Below are 24858 nucleotides of genomic sequence, written 5' to 3' on the forward strand. Positions count from 1 at the left end.
GAAGCAGGATCCGTGCTTTTTTCCAGGTTTCACTTGAAAAAGAAGATGAGGGTCTGGCGGGACTCTTTCCTGGTGGAGAGAGGGTGAGTGCCGGGTCCTGGCAGGGACACCCCTGCCCACCTCCCTCCCTCCGCCCAGGGCAGCAGGGAGAATCGGGCTATGATGGTGCCTTCCAACAGTGGCTCTGAAGTTGTGTCCAAAGGCCCCTAAACACAGAGCCCATTCACTGCTCCTATAGACGACACAGAATTGGGGTCTGAGGTCACGCATACCCTTTTGGCATGTTTTGTCCAGCCTCTACAATGTCTTCAATTTATTTAAGTTATTGCCAACTCATGCGATTTGGGAAGTTTCTTATAAAATGCCAATCTTAAGTTTCCTAAACATCAGGAGACCCGGGCAGGGTGGCCCTGCATCCTCCACTGTGAGGATAAGCCAAAGCCGAGGGGGCACCCCTCTAGGTGGGCACACGTGCCTCCGGGGCTCCTCCAGAGCTGAGAGGCCGGCCCCGCGGCTCCTCCTCTCTGCCCCACAGCAAACTGCTACACAAGAGAGACAATGACAAGGTGGACGCCCAGGAGGAGAACTTTCTGCCCAAGTACCAGCGTGTGAAGGACCTGTGTCAGCGCGCTGAGTACCAGACGGCGTGTGAGCAGCTGGGACAGGTAAGAAGGCTCCCTTCCCTCCCGACCGCTCCCCCTCCTGACTGCAGCCAGCCCTGACCTGTGGGGCCCTGAGAGCCGCTGAGCCAGCAGGGCCAGGGCCTCCCAACGGGTAGCCCTTTGCTGTCGTGTGATGCCCAAGATGCAGTTTGGTGATGCAGGATGATGCTCATGATAAGTGATTGATTTCTCAGCAGCCTTTGGACCCTGACCGTGTCAGAGGCCAAGTGTCCCATGAGTATGCTGTGTGCCCTTAGCACCTCTCTAGCCCTTGCCAACCCCTCTTGCACTGAGGCCCCCGCAGGAGTTAAATTAGTTTATTTTCACCGTGTTCGCTTTGACAGTATTGTCTTTGTGACTGGTTTTCCTTTTACAGGAGTAATAAGACGTGGCTTTTTAAAATAAATATATGTAAGTTTTTAAAAAGTGAATTGGTTGCAAGAGAAATATTAAGGCAATTATGGCCAGGAACAGTCAGTGGCTCATGCCTGTGGTCCCAGCTACTCCAGAGCTGAGGCGGGAGGATGGCTTGAGCCCACATGTTGGAGGCTGCAGTGAGCTGTGATTGCACCACTGCACTCCAGCTTGGGTGACAGAATAAGACCCTGTCCCTAAAAACATAAGAAAAAAGAAAATAATCTGGGAAGTATTCAGAGGTAGCAGAAACTGACATGCTGGGAAAGCCTAAATGAGGCTTTTCTGAGGCTGGAAGGCCAGGGCAGGCTTGGAGAAGGAGGGTCAGGGGAGGGGCAACCCCAGCCAGGCAGGGTGGAGAGGGCAGTGGAGATGGTGAAGCTCTGCCTTGGCTGGCCCCAAGGGGTGCCGGAGGTGTGTCTCTGTCTTGCCTGTCAAAGACTGGGACTTTGAGCTGGGGCTGGAGTTGCGTGCCTGTTCACCAGTGAGAAAAAGCAAAACCAGGGCCCTGGTGTTGAAGGCCAAGGCCGGAGGTGGATGGGTTTCTGATGGACTGCGTTTGAATGACTCCATCTTATCAATGTACATAGAATTAGTACAGGCTCATACAGGCCTGACTGTGCCTCCTCACCCAGTGTGTGTAAACCACAGACCCCACTTAGTCACGGAATTAACCCGTATCTGCCAGCAGGCAGGAGCTGTGGATTTCATCCCTCCGTTGTACAGCATGAACGCGTACCTCTGCTTGCCAGGCGCTGTCCTGGCGCAGGGCTACAGCCTTCAATATGCTCAACAGAAACTCCTGCCCTCCCAGAGCTGACGTTCTGGAGAGAGTTCAGCCTTGACTTTGTACCGAGCTCCCAGAAGGGGTTCTGATGTTAGTTCTGGGCTAAAAGAAATGAAATGAGGAGGCCAGGAAGCCTTTGCTCCCACCGCCCCCCGGCCAGGGAACGCTGTCAAGTCCCCCACTGGTTCTTTCTGCATGTCTCCCCTGACCCAGATCAGCGCTTGGGCAGCCAAAATGACCTCTTTGCTGGGGCCAAGAAAGAGGAGGTATCAGCATTTTCCAAACATCAGAGCGCACCACTGAAACCAAAGGAAGACAGTGTGAGGGCGTGGTTTGGGCCACATAGCCTAGGCCAGCTGGGAGGCAGCAGCCCATGTGCCCAGACCCAGCCCCGGGGCTGTGGGGATCCCAGGCCCAGACCTCTGCCCGCCATCCCAGGCAACGGCCCTGCTCACAAGCCCGCACTCCCCGAGTGCCGTTGCCACATCTCTGCTTGTGCTGTGCTTCTGGAACGCCCTGCCCAGTGTAGAAGCTGTACCCTGTGGCCCGAGGACGCCTCTTAGGGGGCCTCACGCCCAGCCATAGCATAGCCTGGGGTACCTTTTCTGTGCTACCCCACGTGCTAGATGTTCGTTTGTCCTTCACTGAACAAACATTCCCAGGAACCAAGCTCTTGTGCATCTGCCTGTCTCCCGGTGACACGGGGACACTAAGGGCAGGGCCCAGCTGGAATTCATGTCATCATTCCTAAAGCCCAGATCAGGGCCTGGCCCGGGCAGGAGTAAATGTGCCCTGGACACCTCGTAATGACGACCATCACAGGCAACACTGAGTGTGAGCTCTGCCTCCAGCCACCCTATCTGGCAGGTATGTTCTCTACACGGGGGAAACCGAGGCCCAGGGCTTAGACAGCCTGCCCACAGCCTCACAGCTTCAAGTGGTGGAGCCAGGATTTGAACCCAGGTAGTCAGGTTGCAAGACCTTTGTTCTCAGCAGCTGTAGGGACCCAGAGTCAAGCCGACACTGGCCCAGCCCTGTGGGGCTCACACACCACCCCCCCCAGGAGAGCCTCGGGACAGGGCATGCGGACACGGCTTCTCCATGAGTAGTGCAGGAGCAGCAAACACTTTCCACACAAGGTCAGACCCGTAAACAGTTTGCGGTTTGCAGGCCACACATTTGTTTTTGTTCTTGCTTTTCACAACTCTAAAAATGTACAATGTAAAAACTGTTCTTGGTTGGCAGGCCATACAAAAACAGGCCGTGGGCTGGAGTTGACTAGAAAGAGGGCTGCAGTTTCCGACCCCTCAAGTCGTGCCCCGGCTGAATTTGTCAGGTTGGAAGGGAGAGCAGGCAGTGGGGAAGGAGAATTCCAGGCAGAGAGAGCTAAGTGGACGGAGGCTGCTCGCCAGTGTGTACAACTCAGGGCTTCACGCAGAAGTCAGAGCCCTGGCTTTTCTTGAAAAATCAGACCTGGGCCTCTGGGCCTGTGCTGCCCTCTGGCGACAGTCAGATGGGTATAGCCAGTCACAGTGCTCACTTTATCCTCCCCAGGTCCCCCAGTCCCTTCTGGGCCGGCCTCATTCAGGGCCATGCCTGCTGGCCCATCAGTCTCCTGCACTAAGGAATCCAGGTTGCTGGAAGGGCCTGCATGCGTTGAAGGGGGTGGGAGGGTGGCAGGGCGCTGTGAATGCAATCAGAGTCAGCCTCTAGGTGAGAACAGACGGCGGGGACGGGGACAAGATGAGCAGGTGAAAGGCAGCAGGGCCTTCAGCGGTGGCGGGGGGTGGGCTGTGTAGCAGAGAGTTGGGGGGGATGGTAGCACCAGATTCCACACTTTTCCTTACAGCTCTTGCACCTCCCAGTTGTGACCCAGGACGCATCTCTCTACCTCTGTGTGTCTCCTATTGAAGCAGCACAGTAATGACAGCACCCGCCTCGTACGGTAGTGGGAGGTGTAGTGAGCAAGTTAATATTAACACACGGTGCTTGGCGCATGCTGTGTTTTATGCTGGAGAGACGCAAGGGAATAGATCTGATCCGTGGCCTGGAAAGGTCACTTTGGCACAGAATAGGCCCTCAAGAGTCACTGGGTCAATGGGCTGGAGCAGGTGTGGACAGAAGGGAAGAGAATCCAGTTTACAGGTGGTTGCAGAATCCCACGAGGGGATCCAGGAGGCTGGACCCGGGGAAGGGAAGAGGAATCAACACGAGAGATTTGGACGGTGATTCTGTCTACATTCAGCTTCTGAGCACAGGCCTGGAGTTGAATGCACACGTGGAACCTCCGCACACAGCACTGACCGAGTCCGGGAAGGTGGTCGGGGAGACTCCTTTCGCTGGAGCAGAGATGGGAAGGAAGAGAAGGCTCCAGCAGCAGGAAGGGCTGGGGAAAAAGGCATTCTAGGCAGAAGGAGCAGTGAGCGCCAAGTCCCTGGGGCAGCAGCCCACGGGGGATACTGGAGAGAGGGCTGGGGCTGAGGGAGCGGAGGACTCACGGGTAGGCCAGGGCCAGATTGCAGAGGGTGTTCAGAGACTAGTATGAGGAGCTTGGGTCTTGTCTTAAAGACAGTGGGAGCCATTGAAGGGTTTTAAGTAGGAGAGTGACATGATCCAACTTGCCCTTTAAAAAGATTCCTCTGGCTGCCACGTGGGTGGATTTTAGGAGCAGACAGAAGCGGGCAACCGTGAGAGTGGGGGACCGTTGGAGGCATCTCGTGGGGGGATGATGGTAGCTCTGCCCAAGGTTCAAGCAGCGGCAGTGGAAAGAAGCGGCACTTGGAGACAGCAGACGTGGGGCTCGGTAACAGCTGGATGCAAGCAGGGAGAGGGATGTCTCCAGGGTGGATGGGTGTGGCAGGGGAGAGGTGGGTTTAGGGGAGCAGACGAGCAGCTGGCCAAGGCCCTGGCATGTCTTGCAGAAGTGGCAGTGTGTGGAGGACGCCACGGGGAAGCTGAAGCTGCATAAGTGCAAGGGCCCCGTGCAGCTGGGTAGCAGCAGAGCCCTCTCCAACCTCGTGCCCAAGTACTACGGGCAGGGCAGCGAGGCCTGCACCTGTGACAGCGGGGACTACAAGCTCAGCCTGGCCGGACGCCGGAAAAAGCTCTTCAAGAAGAGTAAGTGTCACAACCTGGCTGAGTGGGACAGCAGGAGAGAGAGACCGTGCCTGGGGAGCCCATTCATTCACTCAGACAATTCCACAGAGACTGTCGCCTTGCCAGGTGGTGGTCTAGGGGCTGGGGACACCGCCACACGTCCTCACAAGCCATGAATTCTAGTGGGGAGCGGTAGGAATACACAGATAAGGCCAGGCATGGTGGCTCACACCTGTAATCCCAGTACCTTGGGAGTTCGAGACGGGTGGATCACCTAAGGTCAGGAGCTCAAGACCAGCCTGGCCAGCATGGTAAAACCCCGTCTAAAAATACAAAAATTAGCCAGATGTGGTGGCTCACGCTTGTAATCCCAGCTACTTGGGAGGCAGAGACATGAGAATCGCTTGAACCTGGGAGGCAGAGGCTGCAGTGATCTGAGATCGCACCACTGCACTCCAGCCTGGGCAACAGAGCAAGATCCATCTCAAAAGAGAGATAAAAAAAGGAAGAAACACACATACAAGGTTCTGTATTGATTGGCTGGTGAAAATGCTAGGACCAGAGGTTCGCAGGAACTCAGCTGTGTGCTTCCCCTAGGAGCCATGGTTCAATGTTCAATTAGTTAGTGCAGTGTTTGTGGTGACTTTATAGAACTACTCTGGGCTGGGCGCGGTGGCTCACACCTGTAATCCCAGCACTTTGAGAGGCCGAGGTGGGCAGATCACTTGAGGTCCGGAGTTCAAGACCAGCCTGGCCAACATGGTGAAACCCCGTCTCTACTAAAAATACAAAAAATTAGTTGGGCGTGATGGTGTGGGAGGCAGGAGAATCGCTGGAACCCGGGAGGCAGAGGTTGCAGACAGCTGAGATCACACCATTGTGCTCCAGCCAGGGTGACAGAGACTCGGTCTCAAAAAAAAAAAAAAGTAAATAAACTACCCTGAAGAACAAGAATAGACTATACTTTAGTTGAGTGGGGAAAAGCCTCATCCAGCTAAAGAAGGGTCTACACCTTCATACCTCATGCTCGGCACGGGCCGGGGAGAGGACAGGCAGACGGAGGCCAGGGCGCAGGCGGAGGCCAGGGCGCAGGCGGAAGCCAGGGAGCAGGCGAAGTGGAGACAGGCTCTTCTAGACCCAGCCAGAAGGCCTGGCCGCCACCCTGGGCTATCACTTCACCATTCTGAGGCTCAGCTCCCACCATCAAATAGGAAGAATGGTCCCTGCCTGACTTTCAAACAGGAATGAGCCTGTGCCCTGAAAATGTGTGGAAGCGTCGGGGTCCGCCGGCTAGAAATGTGCCCTCTAGGGCTGGGCAGCTTCCCACACAGCCCATTTCTCTGGCCTAAGGACAGTCAAAGTCTGATAGATTTCAGGTGTTGTTTTAAAAACAATTATGGCGAAATACACATAAAATTTATCATCTTAACCATTTTTAAGTATCCAGTTCAATAGTGTAAACTATATTCACACTACTGTGCAGCCTGCTAAACAAACTTTTCATCTTGCAAAACTAAAACTGTCCCCATTCAATGTCGTCTCCCCATTCTCCCACCCTGCTCCCACCCCGTTCTCCCCCCCCTTCTCCCCTCATTCTCCCACCCCGCTCTCACCCCGCTGTTACACCGTTCTCCCACCCCGTACTCCTACCCCGCCGTTATGCCGTTCTCCCACCCCATTCTCCCACCCCCCTGTTATGCCATTCTCCCACCCCCCCGTTCTCCCACCCCGTTCTCCCACCTAGTCCTCCCACCCCGTTCTCACCCTGTTCTCCCACCCCGCTCTCACCCCGTTCTCACCCTGTTCTCCCACCCCGCTCCCATCCCGTTCTCCCACCCAGTCCTCCCACCCCGTTCTCACCCTGTTCTCCCACCCCGCTCTCACCCCGTTCTCACCCTGTTCTCCCACCCCGCTCTCACCCCGTTCTCACCTCGTTCTCCCATCCCGCTCTCACCCCGTTGTCACCCCGTTCTCCCACCCCACTCTCCCCCCCCACTCTCCCCCCGTTTTCCCACCCCGCTCTCACCCCACTCTCCCCCCGTTCTCCCACCCCACTCTCACCCCGCTCTCACCCCGTTCTCCCACCCCACTCTCACCCCGTTCTCACCCCGTTCTCCCACCCCATTCTCCCACCCCCTCCCACCCCATTCTCCCACTCCCTCCCACCCCGTTCTCCCACCCGGTTCTCCCACCCATTTTCCCACCCTGCTGCCACCCAGTCCTCCCACCCCGTTCTCCCACCCCACTCCCACCCAGTCCTCCCACCCCTTTCTCCCACCCCGCTCCCACCCAGTCCTCCCACCCCTTTCTCCCACCCCGCTCGCACCCAGTCCTCCCACCACGTTCTCCCACCCCGCTCCCCCACCCTGTTCCCACCCAGTCCTCCCACCCCGTTCTCCCACCCTGCTCCCACCCAGTCCTCCCACCCCGCTCCCACCCAGTCCTCCCACCCCATTCTCCCACCCCGCTCTCCCTGCATTCTCCCACCCCGCTCCCACCTGGTTGTCCCACCCCGTTCTCCCACCCTGTTCTCCCACCCTGTTCTCCCACCCTGCTCTCATCCCGTTCTCCCACCCACTCCCACCCTGTTTAACCACCCCACTCCATTCTCCCACCCGGTTCTCCCATCCCGCTCTCCCACCCCACTCTCCCATCCTGCTCTCCCACCCAGCTCTCACCCCTTCTCCCACCCCATTCTCAGCAACCACTCTTCTACTTCTCTATGAGCTGGACTGCTCTAGGGGCCTCATGTAAGTGGAATTGTACAGTATTTGTCCTTCTGTGGCTGGCTTTTTTCTCTTCGCATGTTCTCCGGGTTCATCCACATGGTAGCCTGTGTCAGAATCTCCTTCCTGACCGGGCACAGTGGTTCACACCTGTAATCCCAGCATCTTGGAAGGCCGAGGCAGGCAGGTTGCCTGAGCTCAGGAGTTCGAGATCAGTCTGTCCAACATGGTGAAACCCGTCTCTACTAAAAATACAAAAATGAGCCAGTCACGGTGGTGGGCGCCTGTAGTCCCTGCTACTCAGGAGGCTGAGGCACGAGAATGGCTTGAACCTGGGAACGGGAGGTTGCAGTAAACTGAGATCACGCCGCTTCACTCCAGCCTGGGTGACAGAGCAAGACTCTGTCTCAAAAAAAAAAAAAAAAAAAAATTCCTTTCTTTATAAGATGGATGATATTGTGCCACAGACTAATTAGAGATTGAGGATCGAGGTCTCCGACGGCAGACGCGGTGGTCTCCTCTGGGCCATCCGGCCAGGCAGCAAATGTCCTCATCGTGGAGCAGATAAGTCTCTTTCTGTAACAGCCCAGCCACTGCCGCAAACAACGCTTCCCAGCTGATGATCCTCTGGTACCTTTCCTCACCAGCTGATTAGGAACTACTGCATTAACTTTTCTAGCTGAATAGGATGATTGGTTTCCAGATTGGATTACACAGCCAGCATCTCCTTGCTTCAGTATGTGGCACAGTCGATAATCTTTAAATAATACAACATCTTGCAGGGAGAGATTCAGCTGTTTTCCCCCTTATTAATGCTTAGAGGAAAGAAAAATACGTAAAAGTAGCCGAGAGTCAGCTCAGCCCTGGTCAGAATCCTCATGTGAGTGTAATGTCAGAGCCGGGACCCGCGCCTCTCGGCGGCCCCGTGATCCTCACCTGTACAGAAAGGAGCAAGCCTTGTGACCAGCCAGAGAACAAGTGTCCTGAGGAGGAGGAAGATGAGGTACAAAGGCCCTGTACTCACAATGAGTGTGGGGGGTCCCAGCCACAGAGAGGTGACCGGTGTGGCCAAGAGTGGTGAGAAGCACAGTAGGCACGGGCAGCCACATCACACAGGGGGTCACTGGCATGGAAAGGCAGGGAGCGGGCGTAATGGTGAGGTTTCGGGGCTGCGCGGCATCACCTTAGGTGAGGACGTCAGCTGCAGACAGAGTCCCCACCCCCTGCAGTAGCTGGTCCATACCAGCTCATCAGGCATGAATGCTTCAGTAGTTCTGTTTCGTGCCATCCTCCAAGGAGCCCTTGTAGGGTAGGCACCATCCTAAGAAGTTACCCAAATCGCCGGGGCCACACATGTGCTCAGGGGTTTGCACCTCAGCCATCCGATTGCAGAGTCAAAGCTCTTGGCCACCGGCTTATGAAGTCCTGTCCCATGCCCTGTTGGTGTGGCAGGAAGGGGACCTCCGGGACTCTGGACATGGACACAGTGAGAGAGACAGGGAGAGCAGGTCGTGTGGCTTCGGTACAGGAGAGGAATCACACAGGACCGGCAGACCGCGGCTGTGAAGGGCCGGAGAGTAAAGGTCGGGGGCTTTGCGACTCAGCCCTGCAACTGCAGAGGTGTAAGTGAACGCGAGCCGCTGTACCCAGTGAAACTGTATTCGCAAAGACAGATGGAGGCTGGCCTGGGCCCTTAGGCCATGGTTTAGGGACCCCTGAGTCTAGAGCTGGGAGATGGAGGGTGGAAAGAGACAACGCCACTCACTCATAAGCTGACTGGGACTAACGGAGTGAAGAGGACACGCTGGGTCCATTTCCTGAGCCTCGGGGCAGGACCTGCTCGGCACAGGGAGCATCCTCGGCTCTTTGTGTACACGCGTCGAGAGACTCAACCGAGGGAAGGAAGTGCCCAGGAGAAAGGCCCAAGGCTTTGCCGGAGAGGGGAGGCCTCCCCTCTCCCCTTAGGATCCTTCGGCCCTTGTGACTATGATGCAAGGTGTCTGAGAATTAAAAGATACAAAACATCCCCCAAGAGTGGCCATGTGGGAAAGGGAGCCCTTTCCTTCCTTCTTCCACCGCCTTCCGCCACCACCTGCCTCCAGCTGGTCCTCCTTGGTCACCATCTTGGGGTCACTTGGGATCCAACAAAACCTGGGCCACTAACTGGCTCCAGGCCCTTCTCTTTAAATGAGGCACATCTGGAGAAGAATGACAACTGCAGTGCATGCATGCTGAGGCCACACTTGTGTCAGGTGGGCAGAGATTTAAAACAGAAAGGAGTGACGGGGGCTCTGGCCAACAGGGACGACAGTGGGCAGCCAGAGGGGCCACCCGTCTCCGGCCCGTCCTGACCATATGGAACTGTGGGCCTGTGAGACATGTCTCCTTTCCGGAAGCTGGAAATCTGGATCCCTTCATCACCGCCACCACCTCCCTTTTTCTTTAATCTCACCAACTCAGATTTGGTTTTGAGACATAGAAGATACAGGCTACCTGGGGTGTCACTTCAGCCTGCACGCCTGAGTTTTCAGGGTCGGAGCGTATGCAAAAGCCCCTCTCGGCCTTGTCGCCGGCCCACCTGGCACCTGCCTACCACCTGATGGGCAGCCTCCAGCTCCCTGGGACTCACAGAAGCTAAGTGGTTTCCCCAGTCCCCGTCCATATATACACAGAGACAGGCACTGCAGGGCCCCTTTTTCCCCTGTTTAAATCAACGTTTTTATATCCATGATATTTTTTTCCTTTTTAATTGAGGTGAAGTTCAGATAACATAAAACTTACCATTTTTACAATTGTATACAATGCAGAGACATTTAATAGGTTCACAGTGTTGCACACCTCTACCTAGTTCTAAAACATCGCCCCAAAAGGGAACCCTGTACCCACAAAGCAATCACTCCTCAACTGCCCTCTCCCCCAGCCTCTGGCAACCACCAGTCTTCTTTCTGCCGCTATAGATTTACCCATTCTGGGTAGTTCCTATAAATAGAATGTAACAATATGAGCCCACTTTGTGTCTGGCTGCTTTCTCCCAACATGCTTTTGACATTCATCCGCGCTCCAGCGTGAATCAGAACCTCACTTCTGGTTCTGGTCGCATATTCCGTCGTACAGATGATGTACCGCCATTTGTTTACCCGCAAGCAGCTCTTGCTTGAAATCCTCTAGAGTCAGTGGCTTCTTGGCTCCAGGACTTCAGTTTTGCCGGCGTGATCGCCTTGAGGCCCTCCCCTGCGGTCCGAGCAGGCGGGTAGATTTCACAACCCCTCAGGTCACAGGCAAAGCTGAGCCTCCTGCTTGGAAGCCCGGCCCTATCTTAATGAAGGACCCACTGCCCAGGGAGCCTGGCCAGCCTTTCCCGCCTCCCTAACTCCGCCACCCCTCTGATGCCCACAGAGTACAAGGCCAGCTATGCCCGCAGTCGCTCCATCCGCTCAGTGGCCATCGAGGTGGACGGCAGGGTGTACCACGTAGGCCTGGGTGATGCTGCCCAGCCCCGAAACCTCACCAAGCGGCACTGGCCAGGGGCCCCTGAGGACCAAGATGACAAGGATGGAGGGGACTTCAGTGGCACCGGAGGCCTTCCTGACTACTCAGCTGCCAACCCCATTAAAGTGACACATCGGTGAGTGTCCAGGTGGAAGTCGAGGGTGAAGGGGACAGGACAGACCTCAGCAGGGGCTTCCCACACCTCTTGAGCCCCTGGGCTGGGCCCCCTCCACCTCCTCTGAGCCACACGTGATCCCTTCTCTCAAGCAGGTGCTATATCCTAGAGAACGATACAGTCCAGTGTGACCTGGACCTGTACAAGTCCCTGCAGGCCTGGAAGGACCACAAGTTGCACATCGACCACGAGGTGAGTGGAGAGCGGGAGAGGAGCGTGCCGTCAGCCACCAAGGGCCTGGCAGGACCCCCGGCTTATGGTGGGAGGGCAGTGAGGCCAGACCCAGGGAAGGGGCTGGAGAGGTGAAGTGAGGTCCCCACAGATTCCTCCACCCAGGGATAGGCGTCAGTCCCAACATGAGACAGCTTGCTGCCCAGTCTGTCTGAGGGAGGATGGCTTAGCCACGTTGTCCCCCTTTTGACTTACAAGAAGTCTACGCTATGATGAGGCCTTTCATCAAGCCCAGGGGAGACACTGGAGCCGCCCTCGGGGCTCAGCAGGTTCCTCCGCAGGCCAGGCCAGGAAAAGGACTCGGTTCCCTTGCAAGGGCTGGCCGGAGGGGAAGGTGGGCTTCCTTCAGCAGGCAGAACAAGTCCTCCCCACCCAAACATGCCAGTGCTGGCCCTGGGGCCCGGGCAGGGCAGGCTGCCACTGCTGAGCAGACACGGCAGCGTGGGGGCGGTCACCAGGCCAAGCCTTTCTTGTCCAGCCGTAAAGGTTTCAAGGCCTCCTCTCCTGCCCCTCCCTCAGATTGAAACCCTGCAGAACAAAATTAAGAACCTGAGGGAAGTCCGAGGTCACCTGAAGAAAAAGCGGCCAGAAGAATGTGACTGTCACAAAATCAGGTGAGGCAGTAGCACAGGGATCTGAGACCCCACCCTCCTACAGGACAGTTCAGTTCATCCCCTCTCGTGATTGACCCCTTTCATTTTTTTTTTTTTTAATCTTTTTTAATCTTCTCCCCTCATGGCATTAAAAAAAAAAAATCCATAATTTACATCCCTATTGTCAGCCAATGTGGCACACGGAACCGTTCCTCAGCCAGGCTGGCGCCCAGATTCCAGTACTGCTGGCAAGAGACCCGTGCTGGCTGTGCAGAGCCGGCTCCAGGCCGGAAACGTGCCTCTGCCGATTGCCCTTTCAGAAATCCCCCACGTGGTCTGAGGTCCATGTTCCCGGCTCAGGGATCCCCTGGCCCAAAGGACTGAACTCTAGAACAGCTGTGTCCAGTAGAACATTCTGTGCCGATGGACACGGGCTATGTCTGCACTGTGCCACGCATGGCTGGTGCACACTTGAAGTGGTGGCTGGTGTCACTAAGGAGCCGAAATTGTTATTTTGCTTAATTCAAACTGAAGTAGCCACCTGTGGCCAGTGGCTCCCGTACTGGACAGCACAGCTGCAGAAGCCCTGCCGTCTTCCCAGAAAGTCTTGCAAAACACAGGCTCCCCTGTGCTGGCCCCGACCAAGCGTGAGTAGGCAGGGCGGTGAGGGAACCAACCTCACGATGCTGAGGCTTTGACGTGTACAATTAACCATCACAAAAGGAAAGGAAAAAGGATGCTGAGGCTGACGCACCTAAAGCCAGGCCCAGTTTCTAGTCGTGGCTAAATTACAACTAACCCGACCTTCTAAAGTCTAGCAAAATCCCAGGAAGAGTCCTGGCTCATGCCTGGAGAATGAAGCCACCCAGGCAGGTACCTGCTGCCCTGGGGATAGGGTTGTACCCTCCCCACTACCATCCCAGAAGGAGGAACAGGGGAGTGGGGCAGCAGCAACACACGGGAGTCCCAGAAACCACAGTTTGTACCTGCCAGCGGAGCCCTCTGAGCCACTCCTGAAGCCTGGGGCTGGGGGGGTCTGTTACAGCTACCACACCCAGCACAAAGGCCGCCTCAAGCACAAAGGCTCCAGTCTGCATCCTTTCAGGTAAGGGCAGCTTAAGGTCCTGGGGAAGAGATGCAGAGGCCTAGCATGAGGAGGTGGCCCTCCCTTAAGCTAAAATACAGAAGAAAAGGAAAGAAGTCCAGGCCCTTCCCTGGGAAGTCTGCGGTGGCCCTCAAAGAGGCCTTATTTCCCAATCAACACTGTAAACGGGGTTGCGGCAACTCCACCAAGCAGGGCAGGACACAGGAAGGAGGGGAAAGGGATGCCAACAGGAGTCCCAGTAGCTGCCTGGCTCTGTCCCCAGCTCTGTGCCCCCTTGGGAGTTAAAGTAGAATGACAGAAGATCCAGGTTCTAGTCCCGGCTCTGCCTTGGATCAGCACTGGGACTTGGAACCCTGAATTGCTATGCCCGTGGCTGTTGGAGAAGCCTCAGCCCAGCCCCTAGGTGGACAGGAAGAGCAGAGACACGGGGTCACTGATCCCTCAGAGGCCCAAGGCGTGTGTGGCCCTCTGCGCCCATAGGAAGGGTCTGCAAGAGAAGGACAAGGTGTGGCTGTTGCGGGAGCAGAAGCGCAAGAAGAAACTCCGCAAGCTGCTCAAGCGCCTGCAGAACAACGACACATGCAGCATGCCAGGCCTCACGTGCTTCACCCACGACAACCAGCACTGGCAGACGGCGCCTTTCTGGACACGTGAGCAAGCCCAGGGCAGAGGTGGACAGGCTGGGGCCCGGGGGGCCAAGAAACTTCTCCACTCAAGTGACTCAAACCTCTCTCAGAAAGGGGGTCCCCGACACCAGGGGTCCACAGTGCTTGGGACAGCCTCTTGGCATTTGATGAACTGGTTTCGGGGGCTGTCCCTGACGGGAATCACTGTTGGCAGATGGGGCTTCCTCCCGCAGGCACTCAGGACATGCTCTCTCTTCCTTGCCAGTGGGGCCTTTCTGTGCCTGCACCAGCGCCAACAATAACACGTACTGGTGCATGAGGACCATCAACGAGACTCACAATTTCCTCTTCTGTGAATTTGCAACTGGCTTCCTAGAGTACTTTGATCTCAACACAGACCCCTACCAGGTACAGACAACCCGAGCTAGAGAGATGGGGGTATGGGTTACCCCAGTGCTGCCAGGTAGGCCCCCCCCAACCTCAGGAAGTCATGACAAATTATCCAAGTCCCACTGAGTCCCTGAGCCACTGGGAGTAAGTTGTGAAGCCGCTGAGATTGGGGGATTCCATGTTCAATCAGCCTTTTTTGCCTCCATCACCCTGCGTTTTGCCTCCGTCACCCTGCGTGTGTAGTATATGTGGCTTCTTCCCTCTAACTTAACATGCAGCATTCAACCAGGCTTTGCCGGAACTTGTGAAGACTCCTAAAACTGTCAAGCCGTAGGATCAAGCCAGATATTACCCACTGCAGGGCCTGCACGGACCACGCGGCTAATAGTAACACACTGCACCAAGCACTCTGCTAAGTGCTTCCGTACAGTAAGCCATCTAAACACACACACGACTCATGTGGCTCAGGACCACACAAGACCAGAAGGAGCAGTGACATGTCTGGTCATCGGAACATGTGGGCCCTTGTACAGGGACAGTCACTGCTGAGCTCCAGCACTAGAGCTTTCCTGTCCTGTGGCCTTGGTATTGCCCAGGCTTTGACCTTTCAAGAAAAGCCTGAAATAATTTTTTAAATGAAATCTGATGTTTAAATATCAGCAGCACAAATGCTTTAATTACTATATAGGTGTCCAGTCTCCCTCCTTAGATAGGTTCACCCTCATACTTTACCAAAGGGGTAGGTTAAGTCCGTCACCGGTAGCTCCCAGACTACACAAGAACCCAAGTCACTTACCCATCCTTTCATCAAATGGCTGCTTTGCAATCAGGAGGATTGCAAATCTGAATGAAGGCTGCTGATAAAACCAAGACTTGGAAGGCTTTCTTTCCGAGCTTGGGAAGTCTCCTGACTAGTGGCTGCAGAACTCCAACATTAAATACAGACAGACATGGTGTTTATTCTCCTGAGTTTTCATTCTCATTGAGAGAGAACCTGGTGGGACTCGAAGCCAAAAAGTCACCTAACTCTTCCAAATGCTGGCTCTTGCAGAAGTTGAAGTTGGAGTAAGCAGGTCACCAGCCCCTAGCACCTTCCACCTGCCTGAAATATGTCCCCTGGTTGGTAGAAGAAGGGCACGGGGAGAGTCCCTGTACTTACCTTGTTGACAGACTACCCTTTTTGCAACTAGCTGATGAATGCAGTGAACACACTGGACAGGGATGTCCTCAACCAGCTACATGTACAGCTCATGGAGCTGAGGAGCTGCAAGGGTTACAAGCAGTGTAACCCCCGGACTCGAAACATGGACCTGGGTGAGTAGGCACCGCAACATAGGGCCTTTGGAGAGCAGGGTAACCAAAGGAAGGGACCCAGGAGGTGGTGTCTACCCCAAGAATGAGCCCGAAATCACCAGGCTTTGGGAGGTGATGCAGTTCCAGACGAGTCATGGGAGCCCCTGTCCATAGCAGGCAGATGGCCTTTGACAAGCTGTGCTTCCTGAGAGAGGAACACCTGCATCAGCTGTCCAGGAAACACACGGAATTCCCTCGTTTCATTTCCTCCCTTTTGTTCACTCATGCATTCAACAAACATTTCCTGAGAACTCAGACCTGAAACCATGGTGACTAAAGATGACCCCATCCTGGCTGACTTGTGTGGAGCCGGTGTTGTCCTAAGAAGAGCAGTCCACAGCGGGAGGCCTCTGGCTTGTATGGAAAGAGTAAAACTGGATGGTAGAATCCAGTGTGACTGGGGAAAGGCACCACTTAATAAAACCAGGGTCAGACCTCTGAACTGAGTACTGAAGAGTAGGACGCAATCGACCACTGAGAAAACGTGGAGGGCTGGCGTTCCAGGAAACTTGAAGTGTGAGGAGCAGAAAGCAGCCTAGGTGGTACAGCCAGCACAACTGAGGCCAGTGGAGAGTGGCAGGAGGGCATCAGGCTACCCTGTGAGAGGCCATGGTAGAGTTTAGATTTCATTTGAGGTGTATCAGGAAGCCAATGGAGGGTTTTAATCTGGGCACTGGCATTGCTAGGTGGAGAATGGGACTTTATGGGAGCAAACAGCGAAGATGGCACAGTTATCCAGGGAGAAATGATGGTGGCTTGGACTAGAGGTGGGAGCAGTGAAGATGATGGATTTCAGATTCAGGTGGTGAAGCCCCCCAGTAGAATATGGTGATGGGAGGTGCAGGATTAGGAGTCCCAGGTAAATCCTGAGTTTTGTTTGGGACAGGACAAAATCTGCAGTTTTAAATCTAAAATGCCAACTAGATAGAAATTTTAAGATGAAAAAAGCTGACCAGGCATGGTGGCTCATGCCTATGATTCCAGGGCTTTGGGAGGCTGGGGTGGGAGGATACTTGAGCCCAGGCGGTCAAGGTTACAGTGAGCTATGATAGCGCCACTGCACTCCAGCCTGGGAGACAGAGCTGTCGCCCCATCTCTAAAAATAAAAGTAAAAAAAATTAAAGCTAAAAGAAAAATGAAGTTCACTTACTGGTGAGAGAGAGTGGCCTAAAACCTTTGATATTTGAAGTCCCTTGGGGAAGGGACTGTGTCTAGGAGGACGCCTGGAGTTCATGTCAGGAACATGGCCACACAGCTTAGGAGGAAGAATTCAGATGCCACAGTCAGCTCTAGTTATGAAGAGGGCAGAGCTACTGTGTTTACAGAAGATGTTGCACTAATACTTCCTGGTGAGGAGCCTGATATGATTGGAATTTTCACTAGTGGCTTCCTAACCTCTGCCACTCAAGCGCTGCTACTCTTGTGATCAAAGTGCAATGACATATAAGTCACTGTGTGCCAGGCTGTGTGCTGAGCGTTTTACATGTGTTAGCTGATAAGCTTTTGAGGTGAATCTTCTTATCCTCATTCTATGGAGGAGTAAAGTGAACAAGGTGGGCTGACCCCAGAGCCCACACACTCGATCCTGCCATGTCCTCAGGAAAACTTCCCCAGAGCCCACACCACCCTTCATTTGTTCTCATAATGAGGGTGGCGGGGAAGTACTAATGCACCTTTCCCTAAGAAAACACTTGAATCCATTTCGTGTTTTACATTAATGCCTTGTCCAGTACACTGCTGTTCTCGCTATAATCTGTGCTTGGTAAACATGAGCTATTGCTCCCTCCTGCACTTGGTCAGGGCTCTTGGCTTTCTGTCCTCTGGAGCACAGATGTTCAGGCCCGCGTCTACCTCCCTCACCATGACTAAGGTCAGCACTGAATGAAGCCGTCAGGGTCCTGAAACTGATCGTGGTGACTCTGGATTTTAGGCAATCTACAAGGCTACCTAGGAGACTTAGGGCAGGTTCCCCTCATAATTCCGTCTACTCTTGAATAGGGAATACTATCAACATCATGGGATTGTGACAAAAAAGTGTAAGATGGTTTTCTGGTGTGTTGGGGTAGCTTTGCCTAAACTATCTGCTCCTGTTTTTATTATTTCTCCTTCATTTAGGACTTAAAGATGGAGGAAGCTATGAGCAATACAGGTATTTCTTTTTATTATTAAAGCCTAAACAAAGTTCTCCTATCTTGGCCCATCCTTCAGTCTCATCTCTGTGAGTCCGCACCTGTTATGTTGAGACACTGCCCTTCCTCTGGTCTGCCCGAGACCAGGATCACCCACCAAAGATAGCTGTCACCTAGGAGACCTTCTTTGTATAGTTCTTTGGGGACTTTTTCTTTCTTGGTGATGGTTAACATTCATTCTCCTTTTGACACTTGAAAACTTAGGCAGTTTCAGCGTCGAAAGTGGCCAGAAATGAAGAGACCTTCTTCCAAATCACTGTGAGTTGAGGAACCAGCTTACAAATAGAGATCTGGTTCTGACTGCTTCATTTTGCCAATGCTATTCTATTTGCATGCCATTTCTTACATACCATCCTTCATTTGTTCTCATAATGAGGGTGGCGGGGAAGTACTAATGCACATCTTTCCCTAAGAAAACACTTGAATCCATTTCATGTTTTACATTAATGCCTTGTCCAGTACACTGCTGTTCTCGCTATAATCTGTGCTTGGTAAACTTGAGCTATTACTTAGAGGTTGAGAAGCATTTAAATATTACAAACTGCCAGGCATCTTGAAGGCTATGGCTGCAAAAGTGCTAACTGGTATACAACATCAGCAGTAGGATGGCCTCATTAAATGGTTTCCAAAAAGCCCATGCTACAGCTACAGACTCTCACTCCAGTGCCATTGGAGGCTGGCAGGGACTGAGACTGGCAACCTGGAAAGTTCACCTCTATTCTAAAGGGAGCAGGCTAGTTTGCTCCCTGCAGGAATGGACTGAGGTTTGCCAGATTTTCTAATTCACTGACCAAATCCAAAAATGCAGGTATGTGTGAGAATTCTTTATCATTATCATCTCATTTGACATTAAGTTAACCATGTGGGCAAACTACCCTCCTTGGTGAGCTGCCATTTGCAACCTCTGGTCTACTCATTTATTCCTTTATATGCATATAAACCTGAGTGGCTTTAATAGGACATTAGTAACAGGCCACCTAAGCCTTTCTTTGGTGCTTCTAGAATTAAGGTACAGAATCTTTACATATCACAATCTCCTTAGCCACTATTCTATCCAGATCCTTAAATGCCATCCTTGCCAGGCATTGAGTGTATAAGTAAACAACTAAAAATTGAGGTGACTAGGTGGTAGCAATCCCTTTCTAAGTAACCTAGAAATATTCATTCTCAGCAGCCTTGAAGCAAAGCTTCCTCAGCTATAGGACTGATTAGGAAGTCATGATAAAGACCGTGATAGCTAAATGCTAAGATGAGTTTGTTTCGTTCTTTAGGGGACAACTGTGGGAAGGCTGGGAAGGTTAAGAAACAACAGAGGTGGACCTTCAAAAACACAGAGGCATCAACTGACTGCACAGGCAACGAAAAACCACGTGGGTGATTTCCAGCAGACCTATGCTATTGGCCAGGAGGCCTGAGAAAGCAAGCACTCACTCTCAGTCAACATGGCAGGTTCTGGAGGATAACCAGCAGGAGCAGATAGAACTTCAAGAAGTCCATTTTTGCCCCTGCTTTTGCTTTGGATTATACCTCACCAGCTGCACAAAATGCATTTTTTTCGTATCAGAAAGTCACCACTAACCCTCCCCAGAAGCTCACAAAGGAAAACGAAGAGAGCGAGCGAGATTTCCTTGGAAATTTCCCCCAAGGGCGAAAGTCATTGGAATTTTTAAATCATAGGGGAAAAGCAGTCCTGTTCTAAATCCTCTTATTCTTCTGGTTTGTCACAAAGAAGGAACTAAGAAGACAGAGGCAACGTGGAGAGGCTGAAAACAGTGCAGATTCGACAATGAGTCAGTAGCACAAAAGAGATGACATTTACCTAGCACTCTAAACCCTGGTTGCCTCTGAAGAAACTGCCTTCACTGTATATATGTGACTATTTACATGTAACCAACATGGGAACTTTTAGGGGAACCTAATAAGAAATCCCAATTTTCAGGAGTGGTGGTGTCAATAAACGCTCTGTGGCCAGTGTAAAAGAAAATCCCTCGCAGTTGTGGACATTTCTGTTCCTGTCCAGATACCGTTTCTCCTAGTATTTCTTTGTTATGTCCCAGAACTGATGTTTTTTTTTTTAAGGTACTGAAAAGAAGTTGATGTATGTCCCAAGTTTTGATGAAACTGTATTTGTAAAAAAAATTTTGTAGTATAAGTATTGTCATACAGTGTTCAAAACCCCAGCCAATGACCAGCAGTTGGTATGAAGAAACCTTTGACATTTTGTAAAAGGCCATTTCTTGGGAGTTTTTTGGTGTGTCTGTTTTTTTAAAGTATTCAAGATACTACCAGTCAACATCTTTTTGGAAGAAAATGCCTTTGGGTTTAGAAGATTTTCTTAAAAGGGGAGTAGATGGTTGTAGATTGACTAAAGTCTACCACACTTCAAGGGACTACAGGTAAGTCTCATAGTATACCAGCTTTGCTACTTCATTTTTTAAAAGTATTAATCAATTGCAAAGAAATTCACCTTGGCCAACCCTTCTTTGTATATCAGGTCATCTAACCTGATACAAGTAGTTGACAGATTTCAGCTATCACCAATCCAACCCATTTCTCATTTAACAGATGACAGAGATAATCCCTAAAGCACCCACATTTGTTTCAATGCCCCCAACAGGCCAAGGCTCTCTAGCAACTCCCTAGTGGCGTTTTTTAACTTCAGAAACTGTTACTATTATTTGAAATAGACTTCCTTAATCTTCTTTACCCTTAATCCAACAGGGATTTAAAAAAAAAAAAAAAAAAAAAAAAAAAAAAAACTCTTTAGGCTCCAATTTTAAATAGAAACCTTTATTTACAATGACATCCAAAATGGTCAGCAAAGCAGTCACAGCTCACCATCCCCCATAAGTCATTTCATGTGGTTTCGATTCTTTGCAGGATAAAGAATAATTTCTATTTTTTTTAAAGCAACACAATGTAAACTTGATTGAAACTGAATTCATTCTCAAGAGTATAAGTCAATTCCTGAGAATTTAAATATTGCTCTCATATTTCATTCTTCAAAATTCCATATATTAGAAAGGAAGAGAGAAAACACCTGCTCGTTTATTAACAGTGTGCCCCTGGAGTTGAAAACAATTCTTATTCCTCTGATTAAATCAGTCCTTGAGGTTTTGCTCCTATGAACCTAATTGTGAACAAAACTCACAGCTTCTGCAAATAAAAAGGGAACTGGGCAGGCATACATGTAACTGGCAATCCATTCTGTTTACTTTCAGCTGCACCTACCTCTGGATCAAAGAACTTCTAGGACATCAAGCCAATTATCTTCTGTAATACCCTACCCCTAATATAGATACCCCCAACTCACCTCAGATATTAAATACTGATAACTAAGTAGCACTGTTATTGATATTTACACCTTTCAATCCAGATGCAGTTTAGAAAAGTGGCATCATAATACGAACATTAACAATGTAACTTCCATTTATTTTTTAAAGGAAGAAACATGTATCTCCTTTATATCATTCTAATCTTTATAAAATATATATATTTTGTTTATATATCTTTGGATTCAGCAAAAAAAAAAAAAAAAAAGTAGGTACTGGAAATATCCCACATTCTAAAAGCAGATGAAAAGATTATACTGTTCACCCAACAGATACCAAGGTTTGAAAAAATGGGGGGGTGCTGGGGTGTGGAGAGGTAGCAGGAGTACAAAGAATTATCTAAAAAAGATAAAGGGCAATACAGGTAAAAACAAATTATCTCAAAGACTGCACCTATTAAAAGAAAATCAAAATCTTGAGTTTGCACCAAATGAACAAGTAGAAAATATAAAAACTTATAATAAACTTCATTTTTCTACCATATAAAAAAGGGAGTGCTGCCTTCCAGTTAGCCTGCAGCCAGGTCTGAGGAAAGGATTGCAAAAAAATTTATTATTTTTTTTTAATAATTTTTTTAAAGTCAAGAAAGGTAAGAGCACCATTCTGTTTCTCCCCACACACATCACTTAAAGAAGGTTCAGACACAGTTGAGCTGAAAAACACAGAGACAGACTGACTTGGTTGTACCTGTCTCCAAACAGGAGAGTATACTATCTGAAAAGCACAGGCCACTACAATGGAAGTTTCCAGATTTACAATCTTAAGATATATTTTGAAGTTGGTGGGGGGAAGAGGGCAAACTCATAATTGTCTATACTGCTTTGAAAATAAGATCCACTCTAGTGGTGGATCTGGAAATAATCAGGATTCACTTGTAAGCATATCAAAGATATTAAATGATCTTACCTTCAGAGACATCTAGAAAGACTGACTAAATGTGTGAAATTCTTAAAATTACCTGGCTCTCAGTTATTGCTAGAAAATGACACCAAGGCTAGCAGAGACCTCTGAAATTCACAGACATTCAGAAACCCAATTCCTTCAACTATCTGAACCAAATGAAGTAACCCAGATAAAGGGAATTAAACTTCATGTTTCCCTTCCTCCCAACTGACTAAAACAGGTGTCAAAGAGAGGCAACAGCGGAAAGTGGCAGGGGGCAGAAAAGGGAGGGGTTTCAAAGGTGCTCAGTTAGACTGTGGCTCTGAATCACAGTCAAACTGGCTGTTCTGGGTACTGAGTTCCTTAAGGAGTAACAGTGACACTATTCTAATCCACAGGGACATAATGAAAGCATCACATTAGTATAATGAGGGGACAGCTGAGCAGACACCAGAAACCACACCAAGGATTCTACTCGAGATCAATGTGGGATTCAGGTCTTAGCAACCAAAATCTGAAAACGCTCCTAAAGGGGATGAAAAGGTAACATAATTGAACATACACACACACACACACACACACACACAACTCATGAATTGCTATTATTTCGAACTGCTTAAAATCCAAAAGATTCTCTTCAATCAAATTGCTCGATTTTTTTAAATTCCTGATTTTTTTTTTTTAAGTTTATTTCCCCATATCTATTCTTTCCCCCCAAATTAACAAAGTGCTTAGTTCTGGTAGAGGAATTTTTAAAAAATTAAAATGCCTACATCTAAACAAATAATCTCTTTAAAAAGCATTTAGATTAAGAGATTGAAAAGCGAGGCATCTAAGGCCGGGGGGTGGGGAAGGAAAAGCTGGGGAGCACTACCTCTCCGCCAGGCCACGGAAGTCAAGGGGTGTCTCTTCCACTGGTAGCCTCTCCACACACAGCTTACTGCAATCAACAGTGTTAAATATTTAGCTTCACAAACTCTGTAAAAATGAGTTGTTGTGACCTACAAAAAAAGGTATATACATATTTTACATAATACAATATCTTAAAGGTCATATTTACAAAAAAGTCTATTCACAGAAACACTGCGAGATTCTGATTCAGAATGCAGTACCTGGCCTTGGGTTTTCAGAAGTTTATTTTCAAAAAGCATTATTGCTCTACCATATAGGCAAAGGGTGACACCAGTACTTTAAAAAAAAAAAAAAAAAAAAAAAATCATAGTTCTTGTCCAACACGTAAGTGTAGGCAAAAACCAGGAATGTGTTTCACTATTCCCTCAAGACCTCAAGAATATTGCATTTATCCATTACTTTTTAAATAAAGTGCACTCAGCTGCACATTAGCATGTGAAAAGTTTGCTACTGCTGCAATTAAATACTGTCATCTCATTTCCCTTCTGCAAAGCCATTTGGACATCCATGACAGTTCCTGGAGGTGAAGTATTACAGGACATGAACGGCAAATGAAAACCTTCATTAGGAGAAAACCTAGGACAAATAATAGGGACAGAGCAACTCAACACCATCAGTAAAGGACAATTCAGAATCACCAATTCCACTGGACAGAGGGTCAACACAGAACTACTTGGTAGTGACAAAAACACCTGAGGGCTGGGACTATGCTCTTTGTCCAATACTGCAACTAGAGAAACCAGATGTTCTAATCTCTCTTGATTTGTCCAATGTTCTCTGGCCCACCTATGTGTATTTAAGAGACTTTGGCTAGCAAGGCAGAAAAAAGTGACACAAAAGTTTTATGATCAGTAGGACTCCATATCTCCAGAATTATATCCCTAGGAGGTGGAATGCCAAAAAATATTTCTGTTTTGAACACCATGATACACAGCAGGAGGAGAGGAGAAAAAAAACAGGTAGATACTGCCGTTCGGCTTAAAATCCAGTCCTGCTCAAATGACATCACTTAAAATACCCTTGATGGAGCTCAAAGCTGGTCCTTTCTTCAAAGATAGATGCCTGGAACAATGATTCCTTCCCAATAATCCTAGTGCAGTGTCATTTGTACAGTGGTTTCCTTAAGAGGTCCTGGTGCAGAGATGTCAGCAGTATTTCTGTTAGCAACCAGAAAAACTGAGTAAAACACATGCTTTACACAACAAAAAAATCCATGCCCACATTCATGGCTTACAGTGCAGCTCTGGCTGAGTGATTCAGGTTCCTGAGATCCCATCTTACAATGCAGTTTGACTTACCAAAAGTATCCAATGGCCCAATGCCTTCAAACCAAGTTTTTTCAATTACTATATTTAAAGTTATACATTCAAGTTAAAATATACCTAGGACATTCTGATTATAGCTGAGGCTTTAGTTCTATCCAGAGAACAAGAAAAACTTTTTGAAAAAGGTAAGGAATCAATTTCATACCTGATCAGGGCCCATAGGCATGCCAGATATGGGCATGGGGTTCATGTTCATCTGTCCCATGTGACCACTGCTGCCATTCATGTGTACCATACTATACACTGCAGGATTCCCCTGGTGGGCAAACTGCTGCTGGGAAAAGGAGCTGTAAGTAAAGAAACGGTAATATTACCTCTGGAAGTCACTTTAGTGACAAAGGGCATGCCCACAGAAACTACTACAATTGTGTCAAACATTGCTATACTTAAGCTGGGAATGTCAGAGAGAAAACTCCCTGACAGCCTGTGATCCATTTTTCACAGCTTTCTGTACTAGATACCCTAATAGATAATGTGCATGCTTGAAGAACTCTCAAAATGGCCAAGCCAAGTAACACACCTTCTAATATGAACCCAGTCCTTTCAATCTCTCCATACAAAAAGGCTTGAC

The 24858-nt window shown here is 50.1% G+C and overlaps 2 protein-coding genes across 11 annotated transcripts in view; one reads left to right on the forward strand and one right to left on the reverse strand.

The window, feature by feature from the left end:
• SULF2 (sulfatase 2) overlaps positions 1-20079 on the forward strand; it is a 130373-nt gene extending 110294 nt beyond the window's left edge. For 4 of the 5 annotated variants that reach the window (XM_050745161.1, XM_050745162.1, XM_050745163.1 and 1 more), the window contains exons 9-21: positions 27-83; positions 536-665; positions 4785-4980; positions 11082-11310; positions 11445-11541; positions 12100-12194; positions 13219-13278; positions 13759-13928; positions 14170-14312; positions 15485-15608; positions 17763-17796; positions 18041-18094; positions 19108-20079. In XM_050745161.1, coding sequence (XP_050601118.1) covers positions 27-83; positions 536-665; positions 4785-4980; positions 11082-11310; positions 11445-11541; positions 12100-12194; positions 13219-13278; positions 13759-13928; positions 14170-14312; positions 15485-15608; positions 17763-17796; positions 18041-18094; positions 19108-19138 — 1420 coding nt within the window. In that variant the 3' untranslated portion in view covers positions 19139-20079. The remainder of the gene's footprint in view (positions 1-26; positions 84-535; positions 666-4784; positions 4981-11081; positions 11311-11444; positions 11542-12099; positions 12195-13218; positions 13279-13758; positions 13929-14169; positions 14313-15484; positions 15609-17762; positions 17797-18040; positions 18095-19107) is intronic. The other variant, XM_050745160.1, reaches the window with a different exon arrangement.
• A 531-nt stretch (positions 20080-20610) lies between these two features.
• The window catches only part of NCOA3 (nuclear receptor coactivator 3), a 158288-nt gene continuing 154040 nt past the window's right edge, over positions 20611-24858 (reverse strand). For all 6 annotated transcript variants that reach the window (XM_050745123.1, XM_050745129.1, XM_050745126.1 and 3 more), the window contains 2 exons: positions 24433-24574; positions 20611-24119 (listed from right to left, as the gene is read on the reverse strand). In XM_050745123.1, the coding sequence (XP_050601080.1) occupies positions 24108-24119; positions 24433-24574 (154 nt within the window). In that variant the 3' untranslated portion in view covers positions 20611-24107. The remainder of the gene's footprint in view (positions 24120-24432; positions 24575-24858) is intronic.

Source organism: Macaca thibetana, chromosome 10 (assembly GCF_024542745.1).
Source record: "Macaca thibetana thibetana isolate TM-01 chromosome 10, ASM2454274v1, whole genome shotgun sequence".
Lineage (NCBI taxonomy): Eukaryota > Metazoa > Chordata > Mammalia > Primates > Cercopithecidae > Macaca > Macaca thibetana.